The 21,132-nt window shown below is 44.1% G+C and overlaps 1 protein-coding gene across 5 annotated transcripts in view; it reads right to left on the bottom strand.

The window, feature by feature from the left end:
* mast3b (microtubule associated serine/threonine kinase 3b) overlaps positions 1–17,525 on the bottom strand; it is a 52,907-nt gene extending 35,382 nt beyond the window's left edge. For 3 of the 5 annotated variants that reach the window (XM_046301797.1, XM_046301798.1, XM_046301800.1), the window contains exon 1: positions 2,710–2,903. In XM_046301797.1, coding sequence (XP_046157753.1) covers positions 2,710–2,858 — 149 coding nt within the window. In that variant the 5' untranslated portion in view covers positions 2,859–2,903. Of the gene's footprint in view, positions 1–2,709; positions 2,904–5,631; positions 5,722–17,199 lie in introns of those variants that run through there. The other 2 variants (XM_046301799.1, XM_046301801.1) reach the window with 2 other exon arrangements.
* Positions 17,526–21,132: the final 3,607 nt, after the last annotated feature.

Raw genomic sequence — 21,132 nt, 5'->3', positions numbered from 1 at the left:
AATATAAACATTTTCCAAGATAACCCATCCGCCTGAAAGGTGTGGCATATGAAGAAGCTGATCAAACAGCATGGACATTACACAGGTACACCTTGTGCTGGGGACGATAAAAGGCCACTCTATAATGTGCAGTTTTGTCGCACAGCACAATGCCACAGATGTCTCAAGTTTTGAGGGAGTGTGCGATTGGCAAACTGACTGCAGGAATGTCCACCAGAGCTGTTGCCAGATAATGAAATGTTAATTTCTCTACCATAATCCGCCTCCAACGTCAGTTTAGAGAATTTGGCAGTACGTCCAAATGGCTTCATAAGCGCTGACCTCGTGTATGATGTCATTTGGCAGAGCGGTTTGTGGATGTCAACGTTGTGAACAGTGCCCCATGGTGGCGGGGTGGTTATGATATGGGCAGGCATAAGCTGCGGACAAGGAACACAATTGCATTTTACAGATGGCAATTTGAATGCTCAGTGATACCGTGACGAGTTCCTGAGGCCCATTGTCGTACCATTCATCCGCTGTCATCATCTCATTTCAGCATGATAATGCACAGCCCATGTCGCAAGGATCTGTACATAATTCCTGGAAGCTGAAAATGTCCCAATTTGTCCATGGCCTGCATACCCACCAGACTTGTCACCCATTGGGCAGGTTTGGGATGCTCTGGATCGACGTCTATTACAGTGTTCCAGTTTCCGCCAATATTCAGCAACTTTGCACAGCCATTAAAGAGGAGTGGGACAACATTCCACAGGCCACAATCAACAGCCTGATCAACTCCATGCGAAGGAGATGTGTCGCACAGCATGAGGCAACTGATGGTCACACCAGATACGGACAGTTTTTCTGATCCACACCCCAACAGATGCATATCTGTATTCCCAGTCATGTGAAATCCATAGATTAGGGCCTACTGAATGTATTTCAATTGACTGATTTCCTTAAATGAACTGTAACTCAGTAAAATCTTTGAAATTGTTGCATGTTGCGTTTATTTTTCTGTTCAGTATATACAGTATATGATGTAATTTCATGGGGCACTGAATAATACGGAGTGTTGCTGTAATTTTACTTCAACCATTCCATAGGTCATAATGCAAATATATATGAACTATATATTGGCCTATAGTGAAAAAAGGATTCTGGAGGCATGTTTCGGTCTAAAAAGGGCCTAAAAGGGTCTAGAATGTTCACTTTCATCATGATGTTCTCTAAAAATGATTTGTGATACAAATGTGGGACTTTTCGCACAAAAGTACTTTCATCTCTTGGAGACATATCATATCCTGAGCGGTATGTCGACTGCATGGTCCCATGGTGTTTATACTTGCCTACTATTGTTTGTACAGATAAACGTGGTACCTTCAGCCTTTTGGAAATGTAATTTATTTTAATGTATCAATTTATTTTCTGAGGTCTTGGCTGATTTCTTTTGATTTTCCCATGATGTCAATCAAAGAGGCACCGAGTTTGAAGGTAGGCCTTGAAATACATCCACAGGTACACCTCCAATTGACTCAAATCATGTCAATTAGCCTATCAGAAGCTTCTAAAACCATGACATCAATTTCTGGAATCTTCCAATCTGTTTAAATGCACAGTCATCTTAGTGTATGTAAACTTCTGACCCACTGGAATTGTGATACAGTGTGTTATAAGTGAAATAATCTGTAAACAATTGTTGGAAAAATTACTTGTCATGCACAAAGAAGATGTCCTAAACGACTTGACAAAACTATTAGTTTGTTAACAAGAAATGTGTGGAGTGGTTGAAAAACTAGTTTTAATGACTCCAAACTAAGTGTATGTAAACTTCCAACTTCAACTGTATATACACTTTTGAACGAGAAATTGCCAAGAAACTGAAGATCTCTTACAACGTGGTGTACTACTCCCTTCACAGAACAGTGCAAACTGGCCCTAACCAGAATAGAAAGGAGTGGGAGGCCCCGGTGCACAACTGAGCAAGAGGACAAGTACATTAGTGTGTCTAGTTTGAGAAACAGAAGTCCTCAACTGTCAGCTTCATTGACCACATGACTGAGACAATGCTGGGGGGAAAGGCTAAAAAACTGTACAGATAATGCCTTCATCAAACAACACTGTTTCACGACACATCAGTGACATAGCAGGAGACGTTTTGAACCAATTACTGCTTCTCATGCAAGCCAGTGAATTCTATGCATTACAGCTGGATGAGTCAACAGAGGCGGCTGGCCTGGCACAGTTCCTGGCATATGTCCGTGTCATAACGAGGAGACCAAGGCGCAACGTGATAAGAATACATACTTCTTTTAATGAAGAATAAACACTGAACAAACTATACAAAACAACAAAACGAACATGAAGCTAATAACACGAGTGCTAACAGGCAACTACACCTAGACAATAACCCACAAAATACCCAATGAATATGGCTACCTAAATATGGGCCCCAATTAGAGACAACGATAAACTGCTACCTCTGATTAAGAACCAATCTAGGCAACCATAGACATATAAACCCCCAGACTAGAAAAAACATAAACATACAAAAACCCTAGACAGAACAAAAACACATATACCCACCCTCGTCACACCCTGACCTAACCAAAATAATACAGAAAACATAGATAACTAAGGTCAGGGTGTGACAGCCCCCCCCCCAAAGGTGCGGACTCCCTGCTGCAAACCTAAACCTATATGGGAGGGTCTGGGTGGGCATCTAACCTCGGTGGCGGCTCTGGTTCTGGACGCCGTCCCCCTTTTTTACTCTGAGTCCTCTCTTGTAGCACCGACCCGTGGATCATCGCCGGAGGCTCTAGACTGCAGATCCTTGCTGTAGGCTCCGGCCTGGGGACCCTCGCTGCGTGGATCATCACCGGATGTTCTGGACTGGGGACCGTCGCTGGAGACCCCGGACTGGGGACTGTCGCTGGAGACCCCGGACTGGGGACCGTCGCTGGAGACCCCGGACTGGGGACCGTCGCTGGAGGTTCCAGACTGTGGCCCGTCTCTGGAGGTTCCGGACTGTGGCCCGTCCTTGGAGGTTCCGGACTGTGGACTGTCGCCGGACGCTCTGGACTGGGTACTGTCGCCGGACGCTCTGGACTGGGTACTGTCGCCGGACGCTCTGGACTGGGTACTATCGCCGGACGCTCTGGACTGGGTACTGTCGCCGGACGCTCTGGACTGGGTACTATCGCCGGACGCTCTGGACTGGGTACTGTCGCCGGACGCTCTGGACTGGGTACTGTCGCCGGACGCTCTGGACTGGGTACTGTCGCCGGACGCTCTGGACTGGGTACTGTCGCCGGACGCTCTGGACTGGGTACTGTCGCCGGACGCTCTGGACTGGGTACTGTCGCCGGACGCTCTGGACTGGGTACTATCGCCGGACGCTCTGGACGGGGTACTATCGCCGGACGCTCTGGACTGGGTACTGTCGCCGGACGCTCTGGACTGGGTACTGTCGCCGGACGCTCTGGACTGGGTACTGTCGCCGGACGCTCTGGACTGGGTACTATCGCCGGACGCTCTGGACTGCCGAGGCGCACTGTAGGCCTGGTGCGTGGTGCCGGCACTGGTGGTACCGGGCTGGTGACAGTCCGTTACGTTTATGGGGTTCAATTAAGGAAGACATCCTCTTCTGCAAACCACTGGAAACCAGGACAACAGGAGAGGATATTTTTAAAGTGCTGGACAGCTTTGTGACATCAAATGGACTTTGGTGGTCAAGATGTGTTGGTATCTGTACTGATGGCGCAAAAGCCATGACAGGGAGACATAGTGAAGTGGTAACGTGCGTGCAATCAGATGCTCCCGACGCCTCTTGGGTACACTGCAGCATCCACCGAGAGGATCTTGCTACCAAGGGAATGCCTGACAGCTTGAAAGACGTTTTGGACACTCCAGTAAAGCAAGGCCCCTGAACTCTTGTGTATTTTCAGCACTATGCAATGATATGGGCAGCGACTATGTAATATTTTAAAAACATACTGGTTATCATTCGGCAAAGTATTGACACATTTATTTTAATTGAGAGACTAATTTTCACTTGTCTGACCACTTGCATGATGACGGGTTTCTCACACAACTGGCCTATCTGGGTAATGTTTTTTCTCGCCCGAATGATCTGAATCTAGGATTACAGGGACTCTCCGCAAATATATATTCAATGTGCGGGACAAAATTGAGGCTATGATTAAGAAGTTGGAGCTCTTCTCTGTCTGCAGTAACAAGGACAACACACAGGTCTTTCCATCATTTTATGATTTTTAGGCAGGTACTTTCCCAAAATGGATGACACAAACAACTGGGTTCATTATCCCTTTCATGCCCTGCATCCAGTCCACTTACCGATATCTGAACAAGAGAGCCTCATCAACATTGGTTCAGTGAAAATTTAATTTAATCAGAAGCCACTGCCAAATTTCTGGATTGGGCTGCGCTCAGAGTATCCTGCCTTGGCAAACCGTGCTGTTAAGACACTATTGCCCTGAAACCACGTACAGATGTGCGAGTGGATTCTCTGCCCTCACTAGCATGACAACTAAATACAGGCACAGACTATGTGTGGAAAAAGACTGAAACTCTCTCCAATACAACCCAACATTGCAGAGTTATGTGCATCCTTTCAAGCACACCCTTCTCATTAACCTGTGGTCAGTTATTTGATCATCGAAAATTGTGAATAAGGCTTTATATGTAAGATGGTTAAATAAAGAGCAAAATGATTGATTATTATCATATTATTATTTGTGCCTTGGTCCTATAAGAGCACTTTGTCACTTCCCACGAGCTGGATTGTGACAAAAACTCACACTCATTATTATGTTTAATAAATGTATTGTATAGTGTGTGTGTGGCAGGCTTACAATGATAGCAAAAAACAACATTTGAGAGTGCACTGAGCCTGGTGTTGGAGGGGGTACGCAGCTGGAGGTTGAATGTTTGAAGGGGTTCTGGACTATAAAAAGTTTAGGAACAACTGGTGTAGAGAAAGAAATTGATGCATAACACTTTAGTGTTGTAAAATAAAGAAATCTTGGTGGTCAAATAAATAATTTGATCAAACTAAAATGAAGTTCAACCAAATGTCATTTAAAAAACTATGACTGGTATATTACAGTTTCTCTGTGAACAGAACTGAACAATATTCTTGGTAGTTTTGCCAAATTATCAGGATACAGATGATTTCTCACTATATGTATTACAATAACCTCGTGCTCTACATAGCATTCTGTATGCTGCTTCGGTTTGCCATATGGTTTTCCCTTCCTCTGCAGTGTACCATTGGGGGTTGCCAGGCAACCACCATAAGCCAGGCAACCTTTCCTCTAAATGACTTCCCATAGTTAAGACAATTTCTAGCAGCTGCATTTTGCACGTTGCAACATTTTATCTAAACAATAGGGTTCAGTGTTTTAACGTTTATTGTTCAACAAATTAGGCAATGATACTGCGATGAAAAACCTGTGAAATTAAATTAAATCAAACATACAGTCCGTAAAAGCAAAGTCTGCTTTAAAGGTATCTTCATAATTCCTCACAGGAGCTGTACTCAAGCCACCTGTCCGTTCTATAAAGTGGGCCTGATGCCCTTGTGTGGCTGTATGTGGCTGTGTGCTGTATGTGGGCTGTCTTTCTTACCTCCAGGGATGTAGGGTTTGTAAGGGGCTGCAGGGGCTGCATGGGCTGCATGGGCTCAGTAGAGTTGGGCTCTGGCAAGTGGGTGACAAACTGTAAGGCAAGACACGGTCACATGGATCAGTGTGCTGACTCAGCACGGTCGCTGTTGCCTACCAGTGCCTGGGTAATGGCTGAGATGCACCCCAAGGTCTCACTTTCATTGGCTGACATTATAGGTCTGTGATAGACACTCGGCAACTGTTTGCAAATGACACCAACTTACTTCCCAGCTGTGTTTTGGGATACTTTTTTCAGATAGTATTGTATGGATAATAGTCTGTCATGGGATAGCCATTTCAGATTAGATTAGATTAGATTAGAAATCTCTTTTTAAAGAGCGTCCTGGCCAAGAAAGGCAGGTCCAAGTCATTACACAATTACAGACGGACAACATGAAAAACTACAAGTAATCTAGTAAAAACTATAGAATTCACAAGAGTATAAAAGAAAAATCATAAAATAGCAAATTAAAAACATTGACAGGTCAGGGAATCAGTCTCAAAATCCTTCATCAGTGATTTAAAAACACCAATCGGGACAAGTTCTTCCAGTTTAAAAGTATTTTGTAAGGTGTTCCAAGCTGATGGCGCAAAGTACATAAAAGCCGGATAAAGGATAAAGTCCTGCGAACGAAGAGAATACCCACCACATTTCTGAACAATAAAAATTCCCCAAATAAAATGGTAGTGAACCCAAAATGGCTTTGTAAATAAAGGTATACCAGTGACTGAGCCTACGAGTGACTAGAGAAGGCCAGCCAACCCTGGTATATAAAGTGCAGTGGTGCGTCAGGGCTTAGCAGTTTAAAAATACATCTCAATACACCATGGTAAAGGGTGTCAATTGATCTCAAACACTGAGCGGAAACATTCATATATAAAATATCCCCATAGTCTTGTAAAGGCATAAATGTAGCTCATACTAGCCTCCTTTTGGCATCAAAAGAAAACAGGCTTATTCCTAAAATAAAATCCCAACTTCAGTTTCAATTTTTTTGTAAGTTGTTGAATATGCAATTTAAAAGAGAGGCCGTCATCAATTAAAATTCCAAGATATTTATATGAGGTTACAGTCTAAATCTCATTGCCCTGACAGGTAGTAATGACAGGTGAAAGGTTCAGAGAACTATTTCTTGTATTAGAAAACACCATTAGTTTAATTTTATCCGTATTGAGGATAAGCTTCAATTGACACAAGGTATGTTGAACAGTAACAGTTGAACAGTATAACAAGCAGTTTGGAAGTTCTGGAAAGCTTAGTCATCAAACCATGCAACTGCATGCTCTGAAAGACCTACACTCGACAATCTCTGCTTCAGTATGGCATGAGCAACTGTATCAAAAGCCTTAGAGAGATCAATAAAAAGTCAGTGTTGTGCTGTTTTTTGTCAAGGGCTTCAGTGAAATCATTTAAAACCTTCATGGCTGCTGTAATTGTGCTATGCTTCTTCCTGAAGCCCGATTGGTCTATAAAATTGATAAAATTGAGTTAGTATATAAAAACTATTTTAGCTGTTCACTCACAAGGGTTTCAAGTATTTTCATCAGGGGTGACAGCTTTGAGATTGGCCTATAATTATTTAAAATAGTTGGATCTCCTCCTTTTAAAAGTGGTAGGACAAATGCTGATTTCCAGATGTTTGGAATTTTATTACAATCCAGGGTTAGATTGAACAAATATGTAAGTGGTTCAGCTATGAAATCAGCTGCCAGTTTTAAAAAGCAGGGATCAAGAAGATCAGGACCTGCAGGCTTTCTCTGATCTAAGGATTTCAGGGCTTTATGTATCTCCTGCACTGAGAATGGCAAAAAGCTTTGACCAGCTCTCACTGGTTCATCCACACAGGGTTGAACAGAGACAGAAGACACAATCAAACAGCCTACCAGATGATACAAAGTGCTCATTGAAACAATTCAACATTTCAGTTTTGTCATATGCAGCAACAAAGTCCTTCAATACACTTGACAGTCATTACTGTTTCCAGACATAGATTTAATAGCCTTCCAAAACTTTCTAGGGTCCTTCAGGTTATCAGTGGTAACTGACATAAAATATTCAGACTTGGCCTTCCTGAGAAGAAAATAACACTTGCTTCGTAACTGCCTTAAAATACGTCAATTAGCATTAAAACATGATTTCCTTGCTTTAGCCTAGGCTAGATTACGTTTGTGAAAAATACAAGAGAGCTCAGAAGAAAACCATGGAATATCCCTCCCTTTAACTCCGAACCTGCGGAATGTGGCATATTCGGAAAATATTTGGAAAAAAACATCATGAAGGAATTTCCAGGCAGTTTCCACATCAGGAATAAGCTTAATCTTGCTCCAGTCAAAATAAAACAAATCATGAAAGAAAGCCTGCTCATTAAAACTTCAAATTCCTCTTATGAATAAAGCGTGGGTTTGTCTTAGGAACCTTAGTATTTCTAACAGCAACAACAGCACAATGGTCTTGCTGTTTTCAGTCAAAGCAGAAGTTAAAGACCTTTCAGACCATTGATTACTTTGGCCTGGTTTCCCATTAAAAGGTTATTGGCCAAGTCTAGCTCTATAACACTGGTTATCTGATAGGTCTAGCCTAATGTCCCAAAGTAGACACCATCTGAGAATTTAAATATATAGCGTGTCAGATATATACATACCAGTACACAGTCTTATATTTACATTTGACATTTTAGTCATATAGCAGACGTTCTTATCCAGAGCGACTTACAGTTAGTGCATTCATCTTAAGAAAGCTAGTTGGGACAACCACATATCACAGTCGTAGTAAGTACATTTCTCCTCAATAAAGTAGCTATCAGCAAAATCAGAGCCAGTAAGTGGGAAATTACTAAATTGGGAGTGTTAGTTCACAAAAGCTTTTTTTATGTGGTGGGGGGGGTGTCAGGTTTGGGCTTGAGGAGGGGGTAAGGGGGGGGGGGGGGTTCTTGGACAAAAGACCAGATGTGGCAGAACGGAGTGCTTGGGTTGGGGTGTATGGTTTGGGCATAGCTTCAAGGTAAGAAGGGGCAGTTCCTCTTGCTGCTCCGTAAGCAAGTACCATTTTGTAGTAAATCAAAAACTTTGACTGGAAGCCGATGGAGTGTGTGGAGAAGCAGGGCAACATGGGAAAACTTGTGAAGGTTGAACAGCAGGCAGACTGCAGCATTCTGAATACGTTTCAGGGGTTTGATGGCACAAGAGGGGATCTCAGCCAACAGCAAGTTGCAGAAATCCAGACAGGAGATGACAACTGCCTGGATTAGGACCCACGGAGCTTCCTGTGTGAGATAGGGTCGTACTCTACGGATGTTGTAGAGCATGAACCCGCAGGAGCGAGTCACTGCTTTGATGTTTGCAGAGAATAATAGGGTGTCCAGGGTCACACTAGGTTCTTTGCATTCTGGGAGGGAGACACTGTGGAGTTGTCAACCGTAATGGAGAGGTCTTGGAGCAGGTAGGCCTTTCCCGGGAGGAAGAGCAGCTTCATCTTGTAGACGTTGAGCTTGAGGTGGTGGGCCAACATCCAAGCTGAGATATCTGCCAGGCACGTAGAGATGCGTGTCATCACCTGGGTGCCAGAAGGGGGGAAGGAGAAAAGTAGTTGAGTGTCATCTGCATAGCAATGATAGAAGGGCAGCAGGTAGCCTAGTGGTTAGAATGTTGGACTAGTAACCAAAAGATTGCAAGATCGAATCCCTGAGCTGACAAGGTACAAACCTGTCGTTCTGCCACTGAACAAGGCAGTTAACCCACTGTTCCTAGGCCGGCATTGAAAAAATAATTTGTTCTTAACTGACTTGCCTAGTTAAATAAAGGTAAAATATATATACATTTTTTTAGGAGACCATGTGAGGATATGACAGAGCCGAGTGACTGGTGTATAGAGAGAAGAGGAGAGGGCCTAGAACTGAGCCCTGGGGGACACCAGTAGTGAAAGTACATGGTGCAGACACAGATCCTCTCCATGTGACCTGGTAGGAGCGGCCTGCCAGGTATGATGCAATCCAAGAGTGTGCCAAGCCTGAGACCCCAGCCCTGAGAGGGTGGAGAGGAGGATCTGATGGTTCACTGTGAAGAAATGCAGTGGATAGATCTAAGAGGATGAGAACAGAGGAGAGTGTCAGCTTTGGCAGAGAGAGCCTCCATGACACAGAGAAGAGCAGTCTTGGTTGAGTGACCTGTCTTGAAGCGGGACATGTTAGGGTCAAGAAGATCTTTCTGAGAGAGATAGTGAGAGAATTAGTCAGACGCAGCAGGCTCAAGTGTTTTGCAAATAAAAGCAAGAATGGATACCGGTCTGTAGTTTTCTATGTCAGAGGGGACACAGCCAATGATCAGGGATGAGTTGATGAAGGAAGTGAGGAATGGGAGAAGGTCAAAGTTGTCCACATAGAGGGGGGAGGGAGGGGAAAGGGGTGGAGGACTAAGGAGACAAGCTGCCGCCGGGAGCCTAATAAATAAAAAAGCATAGGCTGAGATGAACTCGGTGTGCTTGACCGCAGATTGGCAGTTCCAAGGAGGGAAGAGAAGGTGGAAAAGAGTTTCCTAGGGTTAAAGGAAGAAGCTTGAAATTTAGAGTGATATAAAGTAACTTTTGCAGCAGATATAGAGGAAGAGAAGGAAGAGATGAGGGAATGAAAGGACGATAGGTCCTCCAGAAGTTTCATTTTTCTAAATTTTTGCTCAGCTGCCTGCAGCCCTGTTCTGTAAGCTAGCAATGAGTGACTCAGCCATGGAGCAGCAGGGGAGGGCCGAGCCGGAGAGAGTACAAATCATAGGATGCAGAAAGGGAGAAGAGTAGAGTCGAAGAGATAGAATCAGGAGACAGGAGGGAGAAGGATTTAGCAGAAGGGAGAGATGATATGATAGAAGAGGAGAGAGTAGTGGGAGAGAGAAGATTGTGATGGCTCATGATCATCTTGATAGAGGCTGAGTGGCTATGGTTGGAAGAGAGAGAGACAGAAAAGGAAACAAAGTAGTGATCAGAGACCTGGAGGGCGGTTAAAGTGAGATTAGTAGGCGAACAGATAAGGTCAAGATGAGGTCAAGCATATTGCCTGCCTTGTGAGTGGGAGGGGACTCCGGAAGGTCAAAAGGGGCAAGGAGGGGAAAGAAAGAGTTGGAAAGAAATTAATCAAAAGCAGGCATCAGGAAGTTGAAGTCGCCAAGTACGAAGAGGGGTGAGACATCATCAGGAAATGAGCTTATCAAGGTTTCAAGCTCATTGAGGATCTCTCTAAGGGCACCAAGTGGGAAATAGATGGCAACAATGGTAAGCCTGAGTGGATAAGTGACAGTGACGGCATAGAATTCAAATGAGGAGACAGGTGAGAGAGGGAGACAAGAGAAAATGTCCACTTTGGAGAAATGAGTAGCCCTGTGTCACCACCACGACAACCAGATGCCCTCGGACTATGACAGAAAAACGTAATCAGATGAAGTGAGAGCAGCGGGAGTAACAGTGTTCTCTGGGGTGACCCATGTCTACATCAGGGCCAAAAAGTCAAAGGACTGAAGGGCAGCATGTGTCGGATCCCAGTAAGACAAGGCGTTGGCTAATGGGTATCCTATTTTTTTTAAAGCATAGGCTGAGACGAACTCGACGTTCTTGACCACAGATTGTCAGTTTCAAACGCTGTAAGAGACCAGGAATTCCACATGGGTTGTGTGAGCAGGTTACACTAAATTAGAAGGGTTGCAACCAAGGGTGGGGAGTGTCTGTATGCCTACGAGGAAAGGAGCAAACAGGTATAGAAAACACACACATAGTTGCTAAAGCTACAAAATAGCCAAATGAAAACACACACATAGTTGCTAAAGCTACAAAATAACCAAAAGAGATCATCTGAAAATAACTAGGTAAGATACTCAAGTGAGAGAGTGGTGTGGAACCTTCCTCTTTTATTTCCTACCTCGAATAACTCAGCAGAATGTCTTTGTTTTGTCGATGGTCTTAGTTTTGCCACTGACAGCTGCCACTGAGAAAACAGGGGAGACTGAATTACTAACACTAATTCCCTTTTTATTATTATTTTTTATTTCACCTTTATTTAACCAGGTAGGCTAGTTGAGAACAAGTTCTCATTTGCAACTGCGACCTGGCCAAGATAAAGCATAGCAGTGTGAACAGAACACAGAGTTACACATGGAGTAAACCATAAACAATAAACAAGTCAATAACAGTAGAAAAAAATAATCTATATACATTGTGTGCAAAAGGCATGAGGAGGTAGGTAATAAATGGGCCATAGGAGTGAATAATTACAATTTAGCAGATTAACACTGGAGTGATAAATGATCAGATGAACATGTGCAGGTAGAGATACTGGTGTGCAAAAGAGCAGAGAAGTAAATAAATAAAAACAGTATGGGGATGAGGTAGGTAAATTGGGTGGGCTATATACCGATGGACTATGTACAGCTGCAGCGATCGGTTAGCTGCTCAGATAGCTGGTGAGGGAGATAAAAGTCTCCAACTTCAGAGATTTTTGCAATTCGTTCCAGTCGCAGGCAGCAGAGAACTGGAAGGAAAGGCAGCCAAATGAGATGTTGGCTTTAGGGATGATCAGTGAGATACACCTGCTGGAGCGCATGCTACGGGTGGGTGTTGCCATCGCGACCAGTGAACTGAGATAAGGCGGAGCTTTATCTAGCATAGACTTGTAGATGACCTGGAGCCAGTGGGTCTGGCGGCAAACTGGTAGCGAGGGCCAGCCGACTAGAGCATACAGGTCGCAGTGGTGGGTGGTATAAGGTGATTTAGTAACCAAACGGATGGCACTGTGATAAACTGCATCCAGTTTAGAGTAGAGTATTGGAAGCTATTTTGTAGATGACATCGCCAAAGTCGAGGATCGGTAGGATAGTCAGATTTACTAGGGTAAGCTTGGCGGTGTGAGTGAAGGAGGCTTTGTTGCGAAATAGAAAGCCGACTCTAGATTTGATTTTATATTGGAGATGTTTGATATGAGTCTGGAAGGAGAGTTTACAGTCTAGCCAGAAACCTAGGTACTTTATAGATGTCCACATATTCTAGGTCGAACCATCCAGGGTGGTGATGCTAGTCGAGCGGGTGGGTGCAGGCAGCAACGGTTGAAAAGCATGCATTTGGTTTTACTAGCGTTTAAGAGCAGTTGGAGGCCACGGAAGGAGTGTTGTATGGCATTGAAGCTTCTTTGGAGGTTAGATAGCACAGTGTCCAAGGAAGGGCCAGAAGTATATAGAATGGTGTTGTCTGCGTAGAGGTGGATCAGGGAATCACCCGCAACAAGAGCAACATCATTGATATATACAGAGAAAATAATTTAATTGAACCCTGTGGTACTCCCATAGAGACTGTCAGAGGACCGGACAACATGCCCTCCGATTTGACACACTGAACTCTGTCTGAAAAGTAGTTGGTGAACCAGGCAAGGCAGTCAATAGAAAAACAGAGGCTACTGAGTCTGCCGATAAGAATATGGTGATTGACAGAGTCGAAAGCCTTGGCCAGGTCGATGAAGACGGCTGCACAGTACTGTCTTTTATCGATGGCGGTTATGATATCGTTTAGTACCTTGAGCGTGGCTGAGGTGGACCCGTGACCGGATTGCACAGCAGAGAAGGTACGGTGGGATTCGAGATGGTCAGTGATCTGTTTGTTGACTTGGCTTTCGAAGACCTTAGATAGGCAGGGCAGGATGGATATAGGTCTGTAACAGTTTGGGTCCAGGGTGTCTCCCCCCTTTGAAGAGGGGGATGACCGCGGCAGCTTTCCAATCCTTGGGGATCTCAGATGATACGAAAGAGAGGTTGAACAGGCTGGTAATAGGGGGTTGTGACAATGGCGGCGGACAGTTTCAGAAATAGAGGGTCCAGATTGTCACGCCCAGCTGATTTGTACGGGTCCAGGTTTTGCAGCTCTTTCAGAACATCTGCTATCTGGATTTGGGTAAAGGAGAAGCTGGGGAGGCGTGGGCGAGTAGCTGTGGGGGGGGGGGGGGAGAAGCTGTTGGCCGAGGTTGGAGTAGCCAGGAGGAAGGCATGGCCAGCCGTTGAGAAATGCTTGTTGAAGTTTTCGATTATCACGGATTTATCGGCAGTGACCGTGTTACCTAGTCTCAGTGCAGTGGGCAGCTGGGAGGAGGTGCTCTTGTTCTCCATGGACTTTACAGTGTCCCAGAACTTTTGGAGTTAGAGCTACAGGATGCAAATTTCTGTTTGAAAAAGCTGGCCTTTGCTTTCCTGACTGACTGCGTGTATTGGTTCCTGACTTCCCTGAACAGTTGCATATCGCGGGGACTATTCGATGCTATTGCAGTCCACCACAGGATGTTTTTGTGCTGGTCGAGGGCAGTCAGGTCTGGAGTAAACCAAGGGCTATATCTGTTCTTAGTTCTGCATTTTTTAAACGGAGCATGCTTGTCTAAGATGGTGAGGAAGTTACTTTTAAAGAATGACCAGACATCTTCAACTGACGGGATGAGGTCAATATCCTTCCAGGTACCCTTGCAGAGGTGAAGAGCACATAGTCTAGCGGAAGACACATTTCAGTTGAATGCATTCTGTTGTGCAACTGACTACGGTAGGTATCCCCTTGCCCCGTCCTCACCTCCAGGTAGTGATTGTCTAGGAGAGGAGAAACCACTCCCCCTCCAATAGAGCCACTGATTATGAAGACAGCAACAGTCACACATTTCCATAAACCTTAATCCTGGTTGATATGTCAACAATCATCTGCAAGTCGATAGCAGTCAGCAGTTCATACATAGGGAGCACAGTCAGCACTTAAAGTAGATGGCCCTAGCTAGCAAAAAGATAACAACTGATTAAGACAGAAATTACACTTCTCACTCCTGGAGATATCAGGAGTCCTTTAGATATACAATGAAGCACACTGTGATGGAGCCTGGGAAGTTCTGTTCTTGTGTTTTGGAACATACAATAAGCTCATGCCGTCCTCTGTATTCTATAGTAGGGCTGGCACAATTACCTTATAACCTGTGTAACCGACAGTTATGGGTGGACACTGTCATAAAAAAAAAGAAAATAAACGGTCATAACTGTTTTTGTTTGTTTTGTGGAACGAACAGCTGACTGAAGTAGGCGAGGCCGGGAATCTGCTCGTTTGAGTCTGTTTCTGCAACAACATGGACTCTTAACAACGGGATGAACCTTTCTTGCTCCCTGCTGAAACAAGCAAGGTGTTCTAGCAAACAAGTATTTGGCTACCTACGCTGACCCCCCCCCCCCCCCCTTGCAGTAGCAGCACACATATACATATCATCTATTTACATGGAAGCACATGCAGTCAGGAGCGGGAGGAGAACATTTAAAAAATACACATTAAAAAATAAACAATAACCGTCCTCGAAATTCCATGACCGTCACAGCCCTTATTCCATAGGAAGACTTGCTATAGAAACACCCCAAAACATCTGCCATCGTGCTCACGTGTCAAAATATGACAGTTTAGCTATAATACCGTAGCAGGCTGGCCGTCAGAAGTCATCTGCTGGAAGGCTGGCTTTATTGATTTTCATGTACAGATCTGTGCTTTGCTATCACAAATGCACAATGTTGATATGGTTTTAGTGTTGCTGCGGCAGAGGGCTCTTCAGATCCAGTGCAGAACATAGCACCGGCTTCTGCGGCAGCGAGATGAGCCTGTTGTCATAGTAATAAAGAGATGGTTGGAAAACAAGCCTCTGCACGAAGACACTGCACTGTGCTAACTCATAATTACCTATCACTCATAGTCACGCCTCATCATTTCAAAATATTTTTTTTTCACCCCTCCAACCCATCTACGACGCTCTGAATTAGATTGTTCCACATTGTGCGTCACCTCATTGTTAATCGTTAGATTGCAGCTCTCCACCTACTTAATTAGTGAGTGAGGTGTTATGTTTATATCCAGTAGTGGTAGACGACTGGGGGAGCTGCATTTGCTGCAACACAGGGTCAAACCCGACAGCTCCCATGTTTTGCTTTCGTTTTGTGATAAAAAAAAAAACTTTGTATGAAGCGTTCTGTGAACACAGTGGTTGCTCAGAAAAGGGTCTCTGCAGTGCGCTCATGTTGCTCATCGTGCTACACCCACAAAACTGAGGGGTCAATACCCTACGCCGAGCCTGTGATCCATGGGAGAGTCAGATTTTGGAGAAAAAGCTCCTACGCTTTATGGATCAGCGTCTAGTGGGCAGCAGGCAGGCAAACAGGCAGCCCCTGGCTACATTGGCTCAGAATGGAGAGTGGGTGGAAAGACGAGAACTGCAGCAATGCTAATCCTTTGAAGGAGGCAAGAATCACAGTAAAGCGTTTGGGAAATGGGTGCATATTTCCAAAATGACAGACATTTGTGTAGGGAGTGAATGATATGTGAAACAAGTGTTTGACACTGGCCTGAATCAAAGCTATGTGACATCTTGACAATAATTCTGAAAAGGGCAAATAATCTGTGTGCGGAGGTCACTTTGAAAAACATCTAGTCTAATGTATTTCTGGATTGAATGTAGACAAATTCCTATCCCCCCCACCCACCATCAAAGTGAGAAGCACCCCTCAAATTCACATTCAGTTTATGATCAGATAATTGGTTCAATCAACAAAGTACAGTATATACCAGCATCCATAAATTCACCAACATAAATATGCCAAGTAGGCTGGCTATAGTAGCTCATCTTGCAGAACTAGCTTAAGTCATTGGTCAAATCTCAATAGACAAGGAGACAGAAAAATAAATTAAAGTTCTGAGTTCTACACCACGATAATCACTCACTCAATGCGTGTTCAAAACTCCTGCAGCCTACAAGCTGAGTGGGTCTCATTGGGAAACACACTAGGTGTCTGTAGGTTCCATACTGCGTGTTAAATACTGCGTGCAAGAAACTGGTTGCAACTGGTAGAGTTGAGAAATACATTGGCACACCACTGTAGCCTGTATTCTTTTCTTATCAAGCACATACGGTAGACTAGCTACTATTAGGGCTTCAATCGCTGTAAACTCTCAGAAAAAAAAGGATTCTTCGGCTGTTTGCATAGGAGAACCATTTTTGGTTCCAGATAAAAAACCTTTTTGGATCCAGGTAGAACCATTTTGGGTTTCATGTAGAACCCTCTGTGGAAAGGTTCTACCTGGAACCCAAAACGGTTCGACCTGGAACCAACAAGGGTTCTTCAAAGGGTTCTCCTATGGTGACAGCTGAAGGACCCTTTAAAGGTTCTAGATAGCACCTTTTATTCCAAGAGTGTACCATATCTATCACTTCAAATACTCACAGAAAAATAAGCATGATTTGAGTGCATCAGAGTACAGTAGTCTATAGGGATTGTAGACTATTATAATATCTAAGACATTAATTGATAATATATAGTCAAACATAGGCTACAATAGGCCCTTACATACATGAATAATAGAACATTATACCCAAAGGGGCACTTAGGCTACATTTACTTACCTTAATAAAATATAAGTGATTTCCCATGGTTCCCCGACAACATGAATGAATGGTCATGTAGATCAATGTGCATAAGTTATACACTATATAAAAGCATGCAAACTTACTCCAAAGTAAGGGAGGGTATTTTCAGCTTGTCTCTCCTCGACTTCATCCTTCTACGACTCCTGCCAAGAGGGACCTCCGTTGACTGCTGCTTGCACTTCACTTGTCACGTTGCGACACTGGTGATTTTGCGAACAGTTTCTCTATCATAGTGCGGCGGGACCTAAAAGGAACTGTCAAGTAGCTGTCGTTTATCAGTGGCTACGGCACATCGTCGCTAACTGGTACAAACACAACATGTCAATAAAGGCAAACTCGACATAGGCAATCCATTTCTGAAAAGGCGCGCGTCAAGTGTGTAGTCCAAAGCGCACCAGTGAAGAACTGAGGAGCAGCAGCGCGGTTGGAACCGCGGTCACCACCAGGGACGGACTTGGACCAGAAATCGGCCTCAGGCTTTTCTATCACACCGGCGCATTTTTCCCCTCGAGGACTCCACACCGGTCGATTTTTTTAATATCAAGGCCACCAATATTAGCCATATAATTACAATTTTGCACAAAAAATTAACAACAATTTAGACAAGCGCACTGTGCTAAAAATGGACCAGCCCATCTGGCTTTTGCCAGACTATGGTGCGAGGGTAATGGTGAAGGTGTTGATCAAATCAAATCTAATTTATTTATATAGCCCTTCGTACATCAGCTGATATCTCAAAGTGCTGTACAGAAACCCAGCATAAAACCCCAAACAGCAAGCAATGCAGGTGTAGAAGCACGGTGGCTAGGAAAAACTCCCTAGGAAGGCCAAAACCTAGGAAGAAACCTAGAGAGGAACCAGGCTATGTGGGGTGGCCAGTCCTCTTATGGCTGTGCCGGGTGGAGATTATAACAGAACATGGCCAAGATGTTCAAATGTTCATAAATGACCAGCATGGTCGAATAATAATAAGGCAGAACAGTTGAAACTGGAGCAGCAGCACGGTCAGGTGGACTGGGGACAGCAAGGAGTCATCATGTCAGGTAGTCCTGGGGCATGGTCCTAGGGCTCAGGTCCTCCGAGAGAGAGAAAGAAAGAGAGAAGGAGAGAATCAGAGAACACACACTTAGATTCACACAGGACACCGAATAGGACAGGAGAAGTACTCCAGATATAACAAACTGACCCTAGCCCCCCGACACATAAACTACTGCAGCATAAATACTGGAGGCTGAGACAGGAGGGGTCAGGAGACACTGTGGCCCCATCCGAAGACACCCCCGGACAGGGCCAAACAGGAAGGATATAACCCCACCCACTTTGCCAAAGCACAGCCCCCACACCACTAGAGGGATATCTTCAACCACCAACTTACCATCCTGAGACAAGTCTGAGTATAGCCCACAAAGATCTCCGCCATGGCACAACCCAAGGGGGGGCGCCAACCCAGACAGGATGACCACATCAGTGAATCAACCCACTCAGGTGACGGCATGAGAGAGCCCCAGTAAGCCAGTGACTCAGCCCCTGTAATAGGGTTAGAGGCAGAGAATCCCAGTGGAAAGAGGGAAACCGGCCAGGCAGAGACAGCAAGGGCGGTTCGTTGCTCCAGAGCATTTCCGTTCACCTTCCCACTCCTGGGCCAGACTACACTCAATCATATGACCCACTGAAGAGATGAGTCTTCAGTAAAGACTTAAAGGTTGAGACCGAGTTTGCGTCTCTGACATGGGTAGGCAGGCCGTTCCATAAAAATGGAGCTCTATAGGAGAAAGCCCTGCCTCCAGCTGTTTGCTTAGAAATTCAAGGGACAATTAGGTGGCCTGCGTCTTGTGACCGTAGAGTACGTGTAGGTATGTACGGCAGGACCAAATCAGAGAGATAGGTAGGAGCAAGCCCATGTAATGCTTTGTAGGTTAGCAGTAAAACCTTGAAATCAGCCCTTGCTTTGACAGGAAGCCAGTGTAGAGAGGCTAGCACTGGAGTAATATGATCACATTTTTTGGTTCTAGTCAGGATTCTAGCAGCCGTATTTAGCACAAACTGAAGTTTATTTAGTGCTTTATCCGGGTAGCCGGAAAGTAGAGCATTGCAGTAGTCTAACCTAGAAGTGGCAAAAGCATGGATTAATTTTTCTGCATCATTTTTGGACAGAAAGTTTCTGATTTTTGCAATGTTACGTAGATGGAAAAAAGCTGTCCTTGAAATGGTCTTGATATGTTCTTCAAAAGAGAGAACAGGGTCCAGAGTAACGCCGAGTTCCTTCACAGTTTTATTTGAGACAACTGTACAACCATTAAGATTAATTGTCAGATTCAACAGAAGATCTCTTTGTTTCTTGGCACCTAGAACAAGCATCTCTGTTTTGTCCGAGTTTAAAAGTAGAAAGTTTGCAGCCATCCACTTCCTTATGTCTGAAACACATGCTTCTAGCAAGGGCAATTTTGGGGCTTCACCATGTTTCATTGAAATGTACAGCTGTGTGTCATCCGCATAGCAGTGAAAGTTAACATTATGTTTTCTAATAACATCCCCAAGAGGTAAAATATATAGTGAAAAAAATAGTGGTCCCAAAACGGAACCTTGAGGAACACCGAAATCTACAGTTGATTTGTCACAGGACAAACCATTCACAGCGACAAACTGATATCTTTCCGACAGATAAGATCAAACCAGGCCAGAACTTGTCCGTGTAGACCAATTTGGGTTTCCAATCTCTCCAAAAGAATGTGGTGATCAAGGTAATCAATCGGCCCTGGAGAAGGTGTTGGAAGAGAAAAGTTGTGTTGAGAGTGTAAGATTAATTTACCTCCTAAGTTAAAGGGATAGTTCATCCAAATGACAAATGACATTTGGCTTTCCTTGCCCTGTAAGCAGTCTGTTTACCTGGCCACTGTTTTAAATGCTAACTTTTTTTCATTTGTGGCACGAACCAATGAAAGTCAAAGGTAAGTTACCTATATTAGAATGTTTTACACTTCATGTCCAAATCATCTATAGTAACTTAATTAAGTTAGCCTACATAATACATTTTTAGATGCTTTAGGGTGATTTGGACATAAAGCACTAAAATACAATAGGTATCACTGACATTCATTGGATTTGTGTCACAAATGCTAAAAAGGTTACCATTAAAAAAACACGTGGTCAGCTAAACAAAACCAAAGCATGGATTTCTGTCATACCTTGAAAAAAAGGGTTCCAAAAGCATTCTTAGGCTGTCCCTATAGGAGAATCCTTTTAGGTTCCATATAGAACCCTCTATGGGACCAAAAAGGGTTATTCAAAGGATTCTCCTTTGGGGACAGTCGGAAAACAGTTTTAGGTTCTAGATAGCACCTAAGAGTGTATACTGTTTACAGGGTAAGGAAACCAATGACATGTTGTAATTTGAGTGAACTATCCCTTTAAATCTATTTGAATTGATAAAAATACGGCTAAATCAATGACGATGTGCAATCTGAAATAACATGCAAATTGATGTGCATAATTATAGCCCGGGATAGCCGTCAGTAGGCAATTTACTGACGCACCGACAACATAATCACAAGCTGTTGCTCAAGATGAGGACTGTTGGTAGCCTATCCCAAAGCTGCTCCAGGAATTCCTCTCAGTCTACTATGCTATCACCAGAGCCAGATCTACTCTGTATATTAGTCTCTATAAGATTTGTGCGTGTGTGTGTGCGTGTGTATGTGCGTGTGTGTGTGCGTGTGTGTGTGTGCTCCTGTGTGCAGGTCATGTTTGTGTGTGCATGCGTGTGCTGTGCATGTTTGTTTGTGAGTGTGCATGCGTGCATGCATGTGTTTGCATAAGTGTGTGTCTGGGCATGTGCGTGTATGTATCTGTACTAATTAGGTTTAATGCTTATATCTTATTCTACAAAAATGTAGACAACATTGGTTACTAAGGCAGCACATGGTTACTGGTGGTTGCTAGGAGCCTGCGCATACTCCCAGATTTGACCCTATGCATCTGTGATTTTCAAAGCTTGCTTGGAAAGACACATTTTGGAA

This window comes from Oncorhynchus gorbuscha, linkage group LG15 (genome assembly GCF_021184085.1).
Source record: "Oncorhynchus gorbuscha isolate QuinsamMale2020 ecotype Even-year linkage group LG15, OgorEven_v1.0, whole genome shotgun sequence".
NCBI lineage: Eukaryota > Metazoa > Chordata > Actinopteri > Salmoniformes > Salmonidae > Oncorhynchus > Oncorhynchus gorbuscha.
This window is presented reverse-complemented; position numbering and strand designations above follow the sequence as displayed.